At 33.4% G+C, this 18,743-nt stretch overlaps 1 protein-coding gene across 2 annotated transcripts; it reads left to right on the top strand.

Annotated features, from left to right (window-relative positions):
- Window positions 1–329: 329 nt before the first annotated feature.
- LOC143248647 (uncharacterized) lies at window positions 330–7,264 on the top strand. Of its 2 annotated transcripts, XM_076497172.1 has the most exons (4): window positions 333–520; window positions 4,274–4,369; window positions 5,919–5,991; window positions 6,663–7,264. In XM_076497172.1, exons 2-4 carry the CDS (start codon window positions 4,287–4,289, stop codon window positions 6,837–6,839), a joined length of 333 nt encoding a protein of 110 aa, XP_076353287.1. In that variant the 5' UTR covers window positions 333–520; window positions 4,274–4,286; the 3' UTR covers window positions 6,840–7,264. The 2 variants fall into 2 exon arrangements, 1 of the variants encoding a protein (XP_076353287.1); XR_013027130.1 differs by lacking the exons at window positions 4,274–4,369; window positions 6,663–7,264 and having other exon boundaries at window positions 330–520; window positions 5,919–6,368.
- Window positions 7,265–18,743: the final 11,479 nt, after the last annotated feature.

Genomic DNA, 18,743 nt, shown 5'->3' with positions numbered 1-18,743 from the left:
CAAATATAAATGGGAAGTAATTATAAACATCTGAAAATAAGTTGTCTAATAAAAAATTTATAATTACTGTTATAAGGTAAAAACCTGTCAAGTAATATAGAATTGAGAAAAATAAAGACAGCTGTATGTTTCACAAGTATTTGCAAAAAAAACCAAAAAAAAACTTGTCTTTGCTTTTAATCAATTCTGTAATTATGGAGTTCTCCAAACATTAAAATTGAGAAAAATAAAGAACAGCTGTATTTCACAAGTATTTTGCAAAAAAAACTTGTCTTTGCTTTTGTCAATTCTGTAATTATAGGTTCTCAAACATTAATAGTTCAGTTCTTAATCATATATTAAGTGATATGTTACTTCTTTACACATGTATACAAAATTTGACTTGCCATAGATTTTTGTATTAGCTATGGAAACATTTATTTAGTTATAGGCAGGTTATTAATTAACTATTGTGTTTTCTTTCTTTGAACATAGGGTGTATTCATTCATCTGTAAATCTGTTACTTTTGGTGGTTACAAGGTGTGTATAAATTTGATATATAATGTTTAGTAATTATTTGTATACTCTAGTTCTTACTAACAGATAAATAATTGTTTGAATTTATAATATTTAATATTTGTAATGAAAGACAAGGGGTATATATACTTTAACACTAACAACAAACTAATTTGCTATAAAATTACATCAAGGTGCAGGAACATAAATTTAGCCAAAACCAGTTTATCAAATGTAAAGTGTGTAAGACAGAAAACATGTGAGCAGTGATACATCTGAATTTCAGTTTGTATTGAACAAACAACTGTGGGTAGTTTGCTACAAGACTGTTACAAGTATATATTTGGTGCATTAACATGTCTTAAGAAGCTCTGTTATGTTTTAAATAACAATATAATTTCTAAGTTCTTGTTAGCTTACTGCCTTAAGGAAGTTTAACTGTTTTATTATAATTGCACAAAGTTGTTTTTTAGTAAAAGGATTTCAGTTTTTGTCATAAGCATTTGATGGCATGACAAGTGGTGAATATCAGTAATCTGTAGATATAATATACTTTAAACTTGATGTTATTTTTTGAAACTTTGTAATAGAAAAAAAATAGTTGAAAAATCATTTGTTTTTCTTTAATTCATTCATAAAATCTAAATGGAAAATTGAAAAATGTGGCCATAAGAAAGAAAGAAAGAAACATATCAGGAATTTAAAATTTACTGAAAATACTATATCTTTCTTTTTCTCAAAATTAAGCTTTGTCAACTCTTAGTTTAGTTCAGCAACACTTTCACAATTAGCTTTTTTTCTCTGTTCAGAAGTCTGAAACAATATATGATACTAGGATGTATTTTATTAGAATAAGATATTTATGTTTGTTTATATACTAAGAAATAAAATTTTGATCACTTAAAATATTATTAGAAATAAAAATGAATCATGAAGCAAGGTGCTTAAGTTTAACTCTTTCAACCTGGCTATTGTTTACTATGGATGATGGAGAGTTTGTTATACCAGTTACTATGGCATGAAAACTTAGCCAATAATCTATATCTTAATAGTATGTAAGTTTTAAGTTCTAATTCTGTAAGGAAATATGTTTTGAAATATCCTGAATTCCCCTAGTGTTACACAGTAACATATTTTCTCTTTTATGTAAAGTCTATGGTTGGTCGTGGCTTAGTGGTTTGTGTAACACCAGTTAATGGCAGTTACGAAACAATGTTTCTCCAGACTTTGGGAACATAGTTGCACTCTAAGAATCATGGTCTCTACTTGGTCTTATATCAATAGACCATTAGTAGATACTGTGTATTAGCTGTCTTCTGTCATGTAAAAGTTAGGGACAGATAGTTTAGATAACCTCTGTTTAGCTTTCAAAAATATATGAAATAAAAATAAAATGAATAAGCAATGTCTATTAAAACCCTTTTTTTACAACTTTTTTAGTTAAAAGGTAGGAAACCAGTTGAGTCTTAATAAAAGTTGTGTTTTCAGATTTTTAAAAAAAATGTCACCATTCTAGCTACTTGAGTTTTTAAGAGATCATAGTCATTAATAAATGTATATGTATGTATCTTGTTGTACATAGTTAATTCTCTTGACTCAGTTGCAGTATTCATGCTGACATGTAGTTTACAGATTTAATACCATTCTTATCATGTTGGCCAGTTGTTAATGAATTCACTAGTTACATCCTGTTATCACAAAATCTGCTCCATACCTTTGCTTTGTAGGTTTATTACAAGAGTATCAGTTGAAAAGAATAACCTGAAACTTTGCTGTTGACCAGCTGCTTTCCTCTTTATCTGTCAGTTTCAAAATTAGGGACATATATATTTGCTGTGCTTGAAAATGTTTAAGACTGGAACAACAATTTTTAATCTCCTCATCAAGACTTGAATTCTAAGTTTGATCTCAGTTTTTTTTGCAAATGTTAAATGCTTTTTCTGACTTTTGTCCTATAGGTAATATAGTTTAATTTTTTTGTTGGAACAAATGTTAAACAGCTTTCATTAAATTCAGGTACTCAATTTATAAATTGTACTCCTTTCCAGGCCAATTCAATTGAACAAAATTAAAATAAGGTAGCTGCTGTAGGATTTTAAAAATCATACCCTTAACTGTATGTAAGAAAAAATTAATTGTTAGTTTTTTACATACAGATGTTATCAGTGTTTGTTATTATTACCTGTTGTAACGTTTGTTATTATTACCTGTTGTAACGTTTGTTATCAGTCACCTGTTGTAACGTTTGTTATCAGTCACCTGTTGTAACGTTTGTTATTAGTTACCTGCTGTAACGTTTGTTATCAGTCACCTGTTGTAACATTTGTTATTAGTCACCTGCTGTAACTAGTTATAATTTTAAAAATAATTATTATGTTGTGTAAATACTATTTATGTATTAATAATATGTTGTAACGTGAATAATTTTATAGTTGTTTCTGTTACAACTATCAGACAAAATCAGAGCTTACCACAAGTTTTGGAGAATCACTCATCTTCTGTGTAAAGACAATGTGATATTAACTACAATATTAATGATATTTGTGGTTAATTGTTTTCTGGGAAGGTTGTAGGCTCACAAGTAATATGATGGATAAATAGTTTAGAAAAATGTATTAAAAGGGTTATGTGGTTCATGGACACTTAGTAATTAGAGGATTAAAATTATCATTTTTCTTAAATTATCCTTTCATTTATTTCACCTCATGGATAGGCCATTTGGCATAGTTTGTATTAAGATATGACAAACAGTGCAACAATATGATAATTCTGAGCTTTCTTAATATATCTTCACAATGCCTGGCAAAATTTTGTTAAAGATTACAAATAATTTGCAAACCGAAAATAATATTATTTTAATTAAAGGTTCTTTATTTTTGTATTCTAGTTATTTGCACTCAGATTTTGAATATTTTGAGTGTTATCATCAACATATTGTGCAATGAAATATTTAAAATTAAAAGTAGAAAAATATACATACATTTTAACTTTTCATCAAAGGATGTTATATTCTTAATAGTAAGTTTTACTTTGTCACAAAATTTAATATTTTGATGTTTTAGAATCAAAGAAATTTATTTCTCTTTCCTTCCAGTGTCTCCTAAGTAGCTTGAACAAAGACTGTGTAAACAGAACAATTAATCTAGCTTCTCTCTGTGTACTTGCTATATCTAACTCACAGCTAGAAAATCTAACAGTTAAAACTTTGTGAAATTGTTCATCAAACTGAATTTTAAGATTTCTCCTTTAAGGGTTGTTTTTAAATAAAGAAATTAAAACATAGATAATATAAAACTTTGGACTAGAATGTAAACTGTGATACTAACTTCATTGATAATAAGATTGCTTTATTAATTTTGGAATGTTAGAACATAAATTCTTATGATGTGCACAGTATAAGGGTGCCTGTAATTATAAGGTTAATGTGTTTTTATATATTTATATTTAAGATACACAAATTTCTGTAAAACTTTATGCTTCTGTTATGTAACAAAGAGAGGTTTGTGTTGGAGGCAGAAGATGTGATTTCTCATGACAGGTTAAGTCAGCTAAGTTTTAATATGCAGACACTAGTCTTTGTTAAGATAACATTAAATTTGTCAATAAAACCCTTAAAATGTTCAAGAACATATGCGGTGTGTACCACGTTTCACATTTACAATTCTATCAGCTTATGTTTTCATATGTGGTATAATTTGCTTTTAGGGGTGGGTGTATATATGCATAAATTTACACACACTACTATTTATATTTATAAGCAACACATTATTTTAATAGGTTCAAAAACCATATGATTCAGATCTGTGGGTTGATTTTAACCTGGATGGTCAGAGTTTATCACTTTAGTGTGCAGACCTTAATTGGGATGAAGATGTGAGTTTTTCTGTGTAAAGTATTAATTTTTTAGTGTGAATTTCTCTAGTTTAATATAACAATCATGCAGTTTTACTTAGTGCATTATAAGTGTAAATGTGTGAATTCCTTTGTTATAAATATCTATTTGGATCTATGAATTTAATTTTGAATAAAATCACACCAGCCAACTTGTTTTTTATTTTCACTTTCTAAAGTCTAAAGGGTTTGGTGTACTTATTACTAACTGCTTGGACATTCTGAGTTTAAATTTCCTCTCAAGTGATTCAACAACACATTTGGAAAAGGGAAAACAAATATTGAGAGCTTTTTTCATGTATACTTTTGTCACCCTATGATCTATTGAAGACTGCACTTGTTTTAATAAGTTCTAAATTGTTCAAGCATTTTTGTAGGTTTGTTCACTCATGTAGTTTTGTCAATGAATGCTTATTCTCAGTTTTTGTAAGTACAAGATGAGTGAACTTTAAAGATACTAGAAATTATTTTCCTAATTCAGTCACAAATTTGTTTACTGTCTGTGAAGTATACATATTTCATTACATTATTTACATAGAAGCACCATTCCTGTGTACTGGATAAAAGGGACAGTATATAAAAAACACACACACATTTATACAATAAAATATTGTTAAGTTCTGTTGAGAAGTCCTCACTAGTGTGTAATAAGATACTCATCATATGATTAAAAACTTTATTTTTAATTACAGACATATCAATTATACTTTGTAGTTATTGTTTAGTATACATTATAATTTCAAGTTTAACATCTCTCCTTTGTATTATGTTGTACTAATGATTTAAAGCTGGAGACAGTCTACATGTTACCTACAAATACATGAATGAACACATGGAATTTAACTAGGGTAGATATCACTTAAATAATCTAGCTGAGTCCTTGTATCCAGTTATACAATGAGAATAACAACTACCCCATATTTCTTGAAAAGTTTAAATAAAATTCTCAACTCCAGATTATGGAGCTTTTATTAAAGAAAGCCTCTAATAACATCAACCCCTTCATATTTAACCATTAACAGTTTCTCATTATTTTTATTTGGTTGCTATTATTATTTTAAAGATGCAATATTTGTACTTATCTTTGATCCTTTCTTTATAATATCTTCTCTTAAAATGAATGTGTATGTATTATGTTTATTGTACCTATCATTATATTGTTACACTTAATGTTTATTTTAAGTTAATCAGAATATTGTGATCCAACTGTTTCAGGTTTTAATGTTGGTGTTGGAGTTTTAAGGCAATACTGTAATGAAAGATGTATTTTGATATTACTGTGTTTTTAATATTTATTATAAAATTTTATTTCTGCTTGTTGAATCAGATACAAAAACTTGATTTGTTTTGAAGCTGTTGACTAAATGTCCAGTATATCTTTGTTTTTTATAGAAACTAGAACATAAACTATTGGAATATATATCTTTATGACTCATAACACACATTTGTCATGTATTGTAAAACTTATTACATTGTTGATGTACCCATGAAATAAAATATCTCTAATATTAAAATTAATCTTTTATATTAGGTGTCTAACTCTCAGAGCTTATGGGAAACTATCATGTTGGAGAAAAACAATGTTGTTTGCTGTAGAACTGCTTGTAAGTGTATCCTTTCAATATTAATTATATTAAAATTTTCCTAATGCTCAAAACTCCTTATGAACAACCACATTTAGGTTAACACATGTATCTAGTATTTTTACCTAAATATAATTTATATGTAAATTTGTATGCTCATTTAATAGGACCAATGCATTCCCAAGTGAGAACACAAGTTAAAATAGTTACTAAATTTGCTTTGAGCACAACATGACAGTTACTGAGAGAATACTTGCTATCATACACAAAACTGCTATTTCGCTCACATTTCAGTCTATCAGATTTACATGCCACTAGCCTTGTGCTAAATCCTATCTAAAGTTGTGTGTTTAATGTGGACCATGAAGGTGCATGATGACATCATGAAACAATAGTTCTCCAACAAAGGAGGGCAACACAACATACATGTGCAGTAAATTCCCTATATGCTTGCACTCGTGATAACTTCATTCATTTCCTCAGCAGACCTGTTAAAACTTTTTTGAGTTGAATTGGATGAGATTTTTATTTCTTTATGAAACATTGATTTGCTTTTTTTTGGTTGTTGTTATTGTTACAAAAGCTTTAATTTTTGTCCTGAATTTTCAAGGAATAATTACTTCAAATATGTCTTGTATGGGCGATGTGTTATGCACACAAGTTTTATTTATACTTCGTTTATTATGGAATAGGTTACTACCATTGTACAGCATTTTGTGGGGAAGCTTGTTTATTGTGGAGGAGGTTGCTACCATTGTACAGCATTTTGTGGAATCCATCATGCATCATATTGCTTTCATTCTCTTCAACCTGTGTGTTGTGATCATCATGTTCTTTGCTCAATAATTATAATCCTTGTGATTATTTAATGCTTTCTACCTCACCTGACAGTAGAGTTCATGCTGATTCCTCTTTTTGAATAGCTTTGCATATGTTCCCACATGCCTTGACCTTCACACTTCCATGTCCTAACTTACAACTGTTTGTTTTTCCTTTTTTTAGATTATCTGTTTTTGAGATCTGTATCTGCTTAGAGAGTGAACCCTTCTCCTCTGTTTAGCTCTTTAGTTCCCAGTTTTTGCAATTTCTTTTTCTGCACCCTTCTATGGTATTTTTCCTTTCTATACTTTATGTCTGAGGTACTTCATTGTGCTTCAGAATGATTTTTAGAGATTTATTCCCCTCTTTTGACCATGATGACCTGTACCCTGTTTGATTCATGATGATGAGAAAACCCACTTGTAGAGAAAAATATATATGTTAAAATGGCTGGTATGGGTTGAGAAAATTCTATGTAGAGAGAGCGAACAACATAGAGTTTTCTCAACCCATACCAGCCATTTCATATATATTATACCCTACTACTTAGTTCTACTGTTGAGACCTGTTTGGTCAGGATACACTCCTTACCATTGCATGACTACCTACTTCTTATCCTTTTTTTTGACCTGATGTCTTTAGTGGTGTTCTTAATTCTCTGGAGTCCATGGGCCAAAGCAGCTTGGCATCAGCCTTATTTACTTTCTCTGATTTCTCATCTTTCACAGCCTTGCTGTTCCTTGACAGACTCAGTTTATTCTAATATATTTGTTTCACCTCTGAAACTTTCCCCTTCTTCCTGTCCTCCCACTACTCAGTGTCAGATTTGTTGCATTTCTTGTCAGCAACTATCCTGTTTGGTCATGCCCAATATTCACACACATCTGTTTGTCACTCTTCTGCACTTACATGTTAATTCTACAAGTTCTCATCCACCTTCTTTCTTTCCACTTCATTTTTCTCTTCTCATTTTATTTTCTACTCCTTCAGACCCACAATCTATCTTTGTTTTCAAGGATGTGATAAAGATCTTGTGGCCAAAGATACTATCAGGAAGTATAAAACTTTTTTTGGGTTTTACTTTTGTCTCTTTGTGCTCCTTAAGAAGACCATGGGCTGGTGTCCAGTAACACCTATTATCCTTCAACTGATCTTTGGCTGTTCCATAATTTTAGATAGAAGATTTCTTTTCTCTCCATTGGCCATTTTCACCTGAACTGTGGATGACCACATCCTGATTGCTCCATCCTCTAGACATTTGATACAGTTTGTTCATCACAATTGTGTTTTTCAATTTTATGCTCTTCCCTTCAGCACAATTCTTGCTCCTCATATGTTAAATTGAGTGAGGAAGACCCTCACATGCAACCTTTACAGCATGGAACTGAGATTCCATTTCTACATTGAAGAGTAGCTCCTCTTAATCCATTTCCAGCTGGGGTAACACAGTGAAAAGATCTGTATTCAACCTTCACCTATCACATAAAGAATATACACTAAAATACTTCATTTTAGTTTTCTACCTCAACTTTTGTTATTAACAACACCAGTATCACATACCATATTCTACAAAATAGAAAGCCTAACCACAATGTTTTGCATAGAATATTCTTAGCCAATCTCCAGTATTATGAGCTATTAGGGGATTATTACCATTACAACTGAAGAGAGTATGATTGCTTGCATTTTTATAGGTGTTGCACTTTAAATTTATTACATAACAACCAACTACAGTTTAAACTACAGTGCAGTTCATTTTCATATAATTATTTCCAAAACTTTAGACTGTAAAATATTATCATTACTACCAAACAAAGGTAAAGAAAGATCACTGTTTGTATTCTGAAGACTCACATAAAGACTAGCTAATTTTTTTAGCTTGCTATTAAAATTACAGCAATTGCACTCCACAATTTGCAAGCAAAGGAGAAAAGGCTAAGCTTCGGCTGAGATGGTAGTTGAAGAAGACACCAAGGTATTCTAAATAGTAGCCTCCTGAAAAATGAAGAAAGGTGTTAAAGAAAGGTGTCTTATGTGTGATAGAGAATAGCATATTGCTGTATTACATTAGGATCTCACTTGTGTGTGATACAGAATAGCATATTGCTGTATTCCATTAGGATCTCACTTGTGTGTGATAGAGAATAGCATATTGCTGTATTCCATTATAATCTCACTTGTGTGTGATAGAGAATAACATATTGCTGTTTTCCATTAGTATTTCACTTGTGTGTGATAGAAAATAGCATATTGCTGTATTCCATTATGATCTCACTTGTGTGTGATAGAGAATAACATATTGCTGTATTCCATTGGGATCTCACTTGTGTGTGATAGAGAATAGCATATTGCTGTATTCCATTGGGATCTCACAATTGTGTGTGATAGAGAATAGCATATTGCTGTATTCCATTAGGATCTCACTTGTGTGTGATAGAGAATAGCATATTGCTGTATTCCATTAGGATCTCACTTGTGTGTGAGAGAGAATAGCATATTGCTGTATTCCATTAGGATCTCACTTGTGTGTGATAGAGAATAGCATATTGCTGTATTTCATTAGGATCTCACTTGTGTGTGATAGAGAATAGCATATTGCTGTATTCCATTATGATCTCACTTGTGTGTGATAGAAAATAGCATATTGCTGTATTCCATTAGGATCTCACAATTGTGTGTGATAGAGAATGGCATATTGCTGTATTCCATTAGGATCTCACTTGTGTGTGATAGAGAATAGCATATTGCTGTATTTTATTAGGATCTCACTTGTGTGTGAGAGAGAATAGCATATTGCTGTATTCCATTAGGATCTCACTTGTGTGTGATAGAGAATAACACATTGCTGTATTCCATTAGGATCTCACTTGTGTGTGATAGAGAATAGCATATTGCTGTATTACATTAGGATCTCACGACCCACGTTCTTCAAACAGATTTATCACTGCTGAGAATATGAAAGGGAAATACAAACTTATCTCTTCATTTTGACTTGTTTGAAAATATATACTGGAAATAAGAACTTTGATAAATGTCTTGGCGTACCAAAAATGATATACCAAATATTGTACTGGGGATTAAAGATGTAAGTCTCAAACTGAGGGTTCACCTTGAAGATTTACAAAAACAACATACTCAAAAACTGTTTACAGCAATGGACACTGTGACTATAATTAAACCCAGCAGTTACATTACGAGTGATACAAACAGTTTCAGAAACTCAAATGAAAGCATTATTTACAAAAGTGCTAACGTTACATAAAAGTTCAGTGACAACGCTGTCTTAATAAAATAAGAAAGCTGGTTGTATTTTACTTTTGTAACATCGTTGTCTCAATAAAATATGAAAGCTGCTTGTATTATAGTTTAGTAACATTGTTGTCTGAATAAAATACTAAAGTTGGTTGTATTATAGTTTAGTAACATTGTTGTCTGAATAAAATACTAAAGTTGGTTGTATTATAGTTTAGTAACATCGTTGTCTTTATAAATTACGAAAGCTGGTTGTATTATAGTTTACTAACATTGTTGTCTTAATAAAATACCACAGTTGATTGCATTATAGTTTAGTAACATCGTTGTGGTGTTGACTTTATTAAATGTTTGTGTGTGTTTTCTTATAGCAAAGCCGCATTGGGCTATCTGCTGAGCCCACCGAGGGAAATCAAACCCCTGATTTTAGCGTTGTAAATCCATAGACATACCGCTGTACTGGCGGGTGATATTAATTACTTGAGTAATCCTGGATGTTGAACCTTAACTTGGAACACAGTGATGGTATGTAAAATCCATATATATTTTAACACTACACGTAGAAAGCACTGGTCAGAGATACGGAACTACATCCATGGGTAACCCTTTATGAGATTAGTGTGTTCGATTTACAAAAGACTAATTACTGCCACTAGAGAAGGATTATACGAAGAAAATTAACTTGAGAAAAGTTACTTCAATGTCTTTGATTTGTGATGTATACTAAATGATCAACAGTTGTATAATTTAAAGTTATTCAAACAAATGATACCAAATATCTATAAACCTGGTAATGGGAGAGTTGGTTATCTATAAACCTGGTAATGGGAGAGTTGGTTATCTATAAACCTGGTAATGGGAGAGTTGGTTATCTATAAACCTGGTAATTGGAGAGTTGGTTATCTATAAACCTGATGATGGAAGAGTTGGTTATCTATAAACCTGCTATCCACATAAACCTTTAGCAATGAAAGAGTTGGCTATCTATAAACCTGGTAATTGGAGAGTTGGTTGTCTATAAACCTGGTAATTGGAGAGTTGGTTATCTATAAACCTGATGATGGAAGAGTTGGCTATCCATAAACCTAGCAATGAAAGAGTTGGCTATCTATAAACCTGGTAATGGGAGAGTTGGTTGTCTATAAACCTGGTAATGGGAGAGTTGGTTATCTATAAACCTGGTAATGGGAGAGTTGGTTATCTATAAACCTGGTAATGGGAATGGAAGTTGGTTTTCTATAAACCTGGCAATGGGAAAGTTGGTTTTCTATAAACCTGGTAATGGGAGAGTTGGTTATCTATAAACCTGGTAATGGGAGAGTTGGTTATCTATAAACCTGGTAATGGGAGAGTTGGTTATCTATAAACCTGATAATGGGAGAGTTGGTTATCTATAAACCTGGTAATGGGAGAGTTGGTTATCTATAAACCTGGTAATGGGAGAGTTGGTTATCTATAAACCTGGTAATGGGAGAGTTGGTTATCTATAAACCTGGTAATGGGAGAGTTGGTTATCTATAAACCTGGTAATGGGAGAGTTGGTTATCTATAAACCTGGTAATGGGAGAGTTGGTTATCTATAAACCTGGTAATTGGAGAGTTGGTTATCTATAAACCTGGTAATTGGAGAGTTGGTTATCTATAAACCTGGTAATGTGAGAGTTGGTTATCTATAAAACCTGGTAATGGGAAAGTTGGTTATATTTAAACCTGGTAATGGGAGAGTTGGTTATCTATAAAACCTGGTAATGGGAGAGTTGGTTATCTATAAACCTGGTAATGTGAGAGTTGGTTATCTATAAACCTGGTAATGGAAGAGTTGGTTATCTATAAACCTGGTAATGGGAGAGTTGGTTATCCATAAACCTGGCAATGAAAGAGTTGGCTATCTATAAACCTGGTAATTGGAGAGTTGGTTATCTATAAACCTGGTAATGGGAGAGTTGGTTATCTATAAACCTGGTAATGGGAGAGTTGGTTATCTATAAACCTGGTAATGGGAGAGTTGGTTATCTATAAACCTGGTAATGGGAAAGTTGGTTATCTATAAACCTGGTAATGGGAAAGTTGGTTATCTATAAACCTGGTAATGGGAGAGTTGGTTATCTATAAACCTGGTAATGGGAGAGTTGGTTATCTATAAACCTGGTAATGGGAGAGTTGGTTATCTATAGACCTGGTAATGGGAGAGTTGGTTATCTATAAACCTGGTAATGGGAGAGTTGGTTATCTATAAACCTGGTAATGGGAGAGTTGGTTATCTATAAACCTGGTAATGGGAGAGTTGGTTATCTATAAACCTGGTAATGGGAGAGTTGGTTATCTATAAACTTGGTAATTGAAGAGTTTGTTATCTATAAACCTGGTAATGGGAGAGTTGGTTATCTATAAACCTGGTAATGGGAAAGTTGGTTATCTATAAACCTGGTAATGGGAGAGTTGGTTATCTATAAAACCTGGTAATGGGAGAGTTGGTTATCTATAAACCTGGTAATATGAGAGTTGGTTATCTATAAACCTGGTAATGGGAGAGTTGGTTATCTATAAACCTGGTAATGGGAGAGTTGGTTATCTATAAACCTGGTAATTGGAGAGTTGGTTATCTATAAACCTGGTAATGGGAGAGTTGGTTATCTATAAACCTGGTTATCGGAGAGTTGGTTGTCATCTATAAACCTGTAAAACAACGTAATAAGCTTGTTTTTATATATAATTTTTGTTCTACAGTACTTTGTTTTTATCTAAACAAATTTGTTTGATGAATGAACAGCAGAAGTTTTACATAAATTGAAAAAGCGAACAGATTTCTTTAAGATCACTGGTAAAATATCAATTAAAGACAATATTAATATAACACCGTTTATGTTTTAGCAGGAATCTAACCAAGGATTTTAACTTTCCAGTTTATATATTTAATACTGGGCCTGGCATGGTCAGGTGGGTTCAGGTATGTGACTCGTAATCTGGGGATCACGGGTTCGAATCCCTGTCACACCCTTTTCAGCCGTGGAGGCTTTATAATGTGACGGTCAATCCCACTATTCGTTGGTAAAAGAGTAGCCTAAGAGTTGGTGGTGGGTGGTGATGACTAGCTGCCTGCCCTCTAGTATTACACTGCTAAATTAGTACAGATAGCCCTCGAGTAGTTTTGCTCGAAATTAAAAACAAACAAAAACAATTTAATACTAACCCCCCCCCCTGGAGGGCCTTAATGACTATAGAAATTCTTCACAGTTTATTCTTGTTATAAATAATAATTAACAGTTTGATCTTTTGTCAAATAACTAATTCTATATTGAGGAGTTTTGACCCAAAGCCTAAATTTTCAACTCTTATCAAATATTTTACTAACGAAAAGAAGCAGTAGTTTTTTTCACCTATAAGAATACAAACTGCACTTGAATGAGTTCTCAGGTGAAAAGATAGTTTTGTCATTCACATTACTCGAATATTTAACTTCAAACAAGCAAAAACCATAAGGAATATATGATATTGTAGAGTTCAGTATTGGTCATTATCATTGTTCTGTAACCAGTTAGCACTAATATTTTGTTGAAAGTATGCATACATGTGACTTTAATGTCGAAGCGGTCACTGGAAGATTTGGTTGTAGTAAAATATCAGCCCGAGTTTAGAACAGCTACTACCAAACCCGGACTGTGAATCCAACGATTCACGGTTCGTTACAGTTACCCACCAAAGAGGCTTCCTAATTTCATGCGTCATAGGTGTATTGTGTACGACAGTCAAATCTCACTATTCGATCATCAAATGGTAGCGCAATAGATGGCGTTTAATGTTATCTAGCCACTTTCATTCGGGACTATCAGTCAAAAAGTAGGAACGGTATTACATAAATGCCCTAGTGTTGCCTGTGCGAAACTCTGAAACAAAAAATAAACAAAATCATCTGTTATTTTATTAAAACAAATCTTTTGATAATATTTTGTTGAGATGAAACATATTATAAGCTACAAAAAATGGTTAAAAGTAGTTCACAGATCTATACAGGTGAATATGTGATCATCTGTGAAACAGGAAGAACCTCATAGAGATGATTTACAGGTGTATTTAAAAGAGCTATGTGAACATGTGTGAAACAGGAAGAACCTCATAGAGATGATTTACAGGTGTATTTAAAAGAGCTATGTGAACATGTGTGAAACAGGAAGAACCTTGTAGAGATGATTTAGAGGTGTATTTAAAATGAAAAGAGATATAGAGATGAACATGTGTGAAACAGGAAGAACCTCATAGAGATGATTTACAGGTGTATTTAAAAGCTATGTGAACATGTGTGAACATCTGTGAAACAGGAAGAACCTCATAGAGATGATTTACAGGTGTATTTAAAAGAGCTATGTGAACATGTGAAACTCATAGTGATCATCTGTGAAACAGGAAGAACCTCATAGAGATGATTTACAGGTGTATTTAAAAGAGATATGTGATCATCTGTGAAACAGGAAGAACCTCATAGAGATGATTTACAGGTGTATTTAAAAGAGCTATGTGAACATGTGTGAAACAGGAAGAACCTCGTAGAGATGATTTACAGGTGTATTTAAAAGAGCCATGTGGACATGTGTGAAAGAGGAAGAACCTCATAGAGATGATTTACAGGTGTATTTAAAAGAACTCTTTGATCATCTGTGAGACAGGAAGAACCTCATAGAGATGATTTACAGGTGTATTTAAAAGAGCTATGTGAACATGTGTGAAACAGGAAGAATCTCGTAGAGATGATTTACAGGTGTATTTAAAAGAGCCATGTGGACATGTGTGAAAGAGGAAGAACCTCATAGAGATGATTTACAGGTGTATTTAAAAGAGCTATGTGAACATGTGTGAAACAGGAAGAACCTGATAGAGATGATTTACAGGTGTATTTATAAGAGCTATGTGATCATCTGTGAAACAGGAAGAACCTCATAGAGATGATTTACAGGTGTATTTAAAAGAGCTATGTGATCATCTGTGAAACAGGAAGAACCTCATAGAGATGATTTACAGGTGTATTTAAAAGAGCTATGTGGTCATCTGTGAAACAGGAAGAACCTCATACAGATGATTTATTTTTATTCTATTTTGTTCTCTAGTTTCAATGCCTTTCTTATGTGTACTACAACACAGACTTAATTTATTAAAATGTCTTTAATTAATTGTTATGCGCATGTCTGCTTCCATGAAATGTAACTTAACCTACCAGCATCTCGTTCACGAAACAAACATTTCTACAAGAGACAAAACTATACACACAATTTCTTCGGACTCTATAGAAAACTGTTCTAGTGGTTAACGTATCAAGACTGTGGATTACAAAGTTCATGTCCCGTTGCCCTTAAAACAAACTCTGCATTTCGAATCAGTGAGTAAATCTGACAGTGAAGCGTAACTATTGTGTCAGATAAGTTCGTACAGGGTTCACTATTTGAAGAATAAGAGGTTTGAACAAAGAAAGACAGAACATTGCAATATTAATTATAAACAAAATGTGATAATGGTATGTCAATCAGCCAATCTGACCTCCTGGTGGCAATTATTAGATAAGTAACAGATCCATGAAACATTTAAATAAGTGTTAACTAATTATTAAACATCTATTTACAGGTAAAAACAATGTAATAGGAACCATTATGATATTACCACTCTAATGAAAAAAATAACTAGTGGAAAATATGTAAATATTAAAACAATTATATATATATTATAACCATACAATATTCAATTCGTAAACCAAAACACACTGCATGAAATTAAAAAAATACGCTGCACATTTTTTTTCTCCATAAAGTGATTCTAGAGTTCGTGTTACAACGTGAGATTATAAAATGTATCCTATATTTTGGAAATGACTGTTGAAATAGGACCCACATTGCAGCTCCAATTCGCTAGTCTCACATAAGAAAATTAGAAATTAGAAGAGTGAGATGTGGGTGCTCAACATCCCACATCTGTATCACCCTTCACTGCCTGTTGTGGGAAGGTGACTGCTCTCCCATGAGAGAATAAGAAAAATATAAACATTAAAATGAAATAAATAAAAATGAAAGGTACTGACATCTGGTGGTAAGATAAAACTTACCTCTTGAAGTTAGCATTCCAGATTTTCAATTTATTATACACAATAACAATACAAGGAACAAAACACCAAGTGTATACAAAATGTACAACAATGATATGGAATGAAATAACAAAAACATAAATATACAGTACATACAGCTATGTAAGTGAACACGAAAATTACAAAAGGAGAAATTAGAAAAAAAGATATGTATACACACATGCATATATACACTAAATATTAAATTAAAAAATGAATCGGCGCATAAAACAATATGTACTGATATGTACAAGTAACTAAATCCAAAAAACAAACAACAGAAATGAAAGTAGAAAATTACAAATGACTAAAGAGAATTACAGAAAAAAATGAAATACAAAGCTTAAAGAAAAAATTTAAAAACCCAAAAATTAAGAAGGATTTAATTACAAAAAACAGCCATACAAACAAACATTCCACATAATAAACAATATGTACAAAAAAAATTATAGGATACAAAAAGTACACACAAAATAGATAAAAAAAATTATGAAAATACAAATAAACAATAATTACATAGAACAGACAATCTAGAAAATCAGTCTGATTCCGCTACCCTCAAGCGTGCACACCGGTGAGACGTCCGGGCACCAACAATGATAAAGAGTCCCTCCGATTCAGTAACTAATAGTTCGCATCAAGGCGGAATAACAGTTTGTATCTGGTCTTATTTTACAGAACAACACTGGAGCCCCCTCAAAAAGGAATTGAGTACAGGTAAGCCAGATGACCCTGATATGGGGATGTGAAAGGTAAAGGCCAGGACACTGTGAACGGGGATCAGCAAGTGATCAAAACGGTCTCAGCCGAGATCGATGGGACACGGAAAAGGTGAGCCACCTTCTTCTGTCCGATGTCGAACAAAGGACCAACATGTAAAGGACACTATACCTGAGTATGACATGACTCGGCGACACTGATACTGGACAGGTATAATCGTTCTCTCACCGGTAAAATGTCATGAAACCCTGAATGTAAATATCAACATGGCACAACATTCCATGGAAGAGCGGGTGGTGTTGCTCTATCCTGTGAATACAGTCTGGAGGAAGCAGACGGCAGAGAGTATTGGAATTCGCCGGAATATCACGTGGCATAGCGTGACAACGTCTGATCGCTGCAACAGTGTCAGCATACCAAGTGGGAGAATTAAAACACATTGGTTTATTCAGGCCCGGTGAAACACAAAAATGTCTGAACCAATCAGGAAATGAGCCAGTTGGCTACAGGGATGATCCTCCCAAGAGAGACAGCATATAGTGGTGGACAAGAAAGGCACTCGGTCCAGACACGTGGGATGTCCACTCCTCTCATGAAGGGTGGCTTAACTAAAGACACTGTCTCAGTCTTACCACTCCACAGACATGTCACTCAACAGCTCGCGCACAGCAGTCGTTCAGAGGAAGTATCTCACCAAGATACCATAACAAGTGGAGAAGCCTCCTCTTCACCGCTTCTGTCAAACAAGTTAGCAGGGCTGTAACAATCTTGAACTGCCAAACTGACACGTTATACCATCTTCCCACAGGCAGCCTCAGGACTGGCAATGAAGGGAATCCCAAAACACTTGACTGGAGAGGAAGCCCATGCCAAATCAAATGGAGTATCTGCAGATGAGGCCCACTTGCCCAACTCCCAAGCCCTAGACTTAGTGTAGTTGAGCTGAGCTGCACTACCCTGAGAGTACTTGTTAACAATCACCCTTGTTGAACCCAGGTATGTTTGGTTTTCTAGAAATCAGTTCATATCATCTGCATAACTTACATACTTGATGGATGCCCCACCTGGGAAACGAAGGCCACACATTGAAACCTAGTGATACAGATGAGAGAGCAGGTACGATCATTAACACATAAAGAGATGGCGATAATGGACGTCCTTGACGAACACCCTGACAGATGTTAAACTGGGCATCAAGTATCCATTCACTAAGAACATGCTCGAAGAAGACGTATAGAAAGTTCGTACATAAGCTGGAGTAAAAACCAAACCTCTCCAGAACGTACCGCAAATATTTGTGGTAACTCAATCAAAGGCCTTACTCTGATTAAGTGACACAAAAATTTTAGGGATGCTCCTGTCTGTGATATAATGTAACATGTCATATAGAAGTACCAAGTTTTGATGGATACTTCTTCCTCACACATTTCAATGTCAAGGACAAGACGGCATGACAACACTGAAATGGGTATACAGGGTTTCAGAAATAATCTTTCCATCCACACTCAAGAGTGATATGGTATGCCATATCTTTGGACTGGGAGAGATCCTTAGAGATTAACATAATTAATCCATCCAGCGTACCTGAAGGCATGGACCCACGGGTCAGACAGTAGTTAAAAAATTCTAATGAAAAGGGGCCCAGTAATATGCCATACATGGTGATAGAATTCCACTGGTAAGCCATCCAGTCCCAGACACTTACCAGATAGCCACCCAAAATTCATTTAGTGTAATGGGTTTCAAAACGTCGTCAGACCGTGATGGATTGAGGGTTGGCAAGAACTGAATGATGTCTCACCAAATATCCTCACCCACAGTCGAAGCCGAATATAGTCAGCTATAGTACTTGAGGCACGTGTTGAGGATGTCAGTAATG

The sequence above is a fragment of the Tachypleus tridentatus genome, chromosome 4 (genome assembly GCF_004210375.1).
Source record: "Tachypleus tridentatus isolate NWPU-2018 chromosome 4, ASM421037v1, whole genome shotgun sequence".
NCBI lineage: Eukaryota > Metazoa > Arthropoda > Merostomata > Xiphosura > Limulidae > Tachypleus > Tachypleus tridentatus.
Note: the sequence above shows the minus strand (reverse complement) of the source record. Positions and strands in the feature narration are given on the sequence as shown.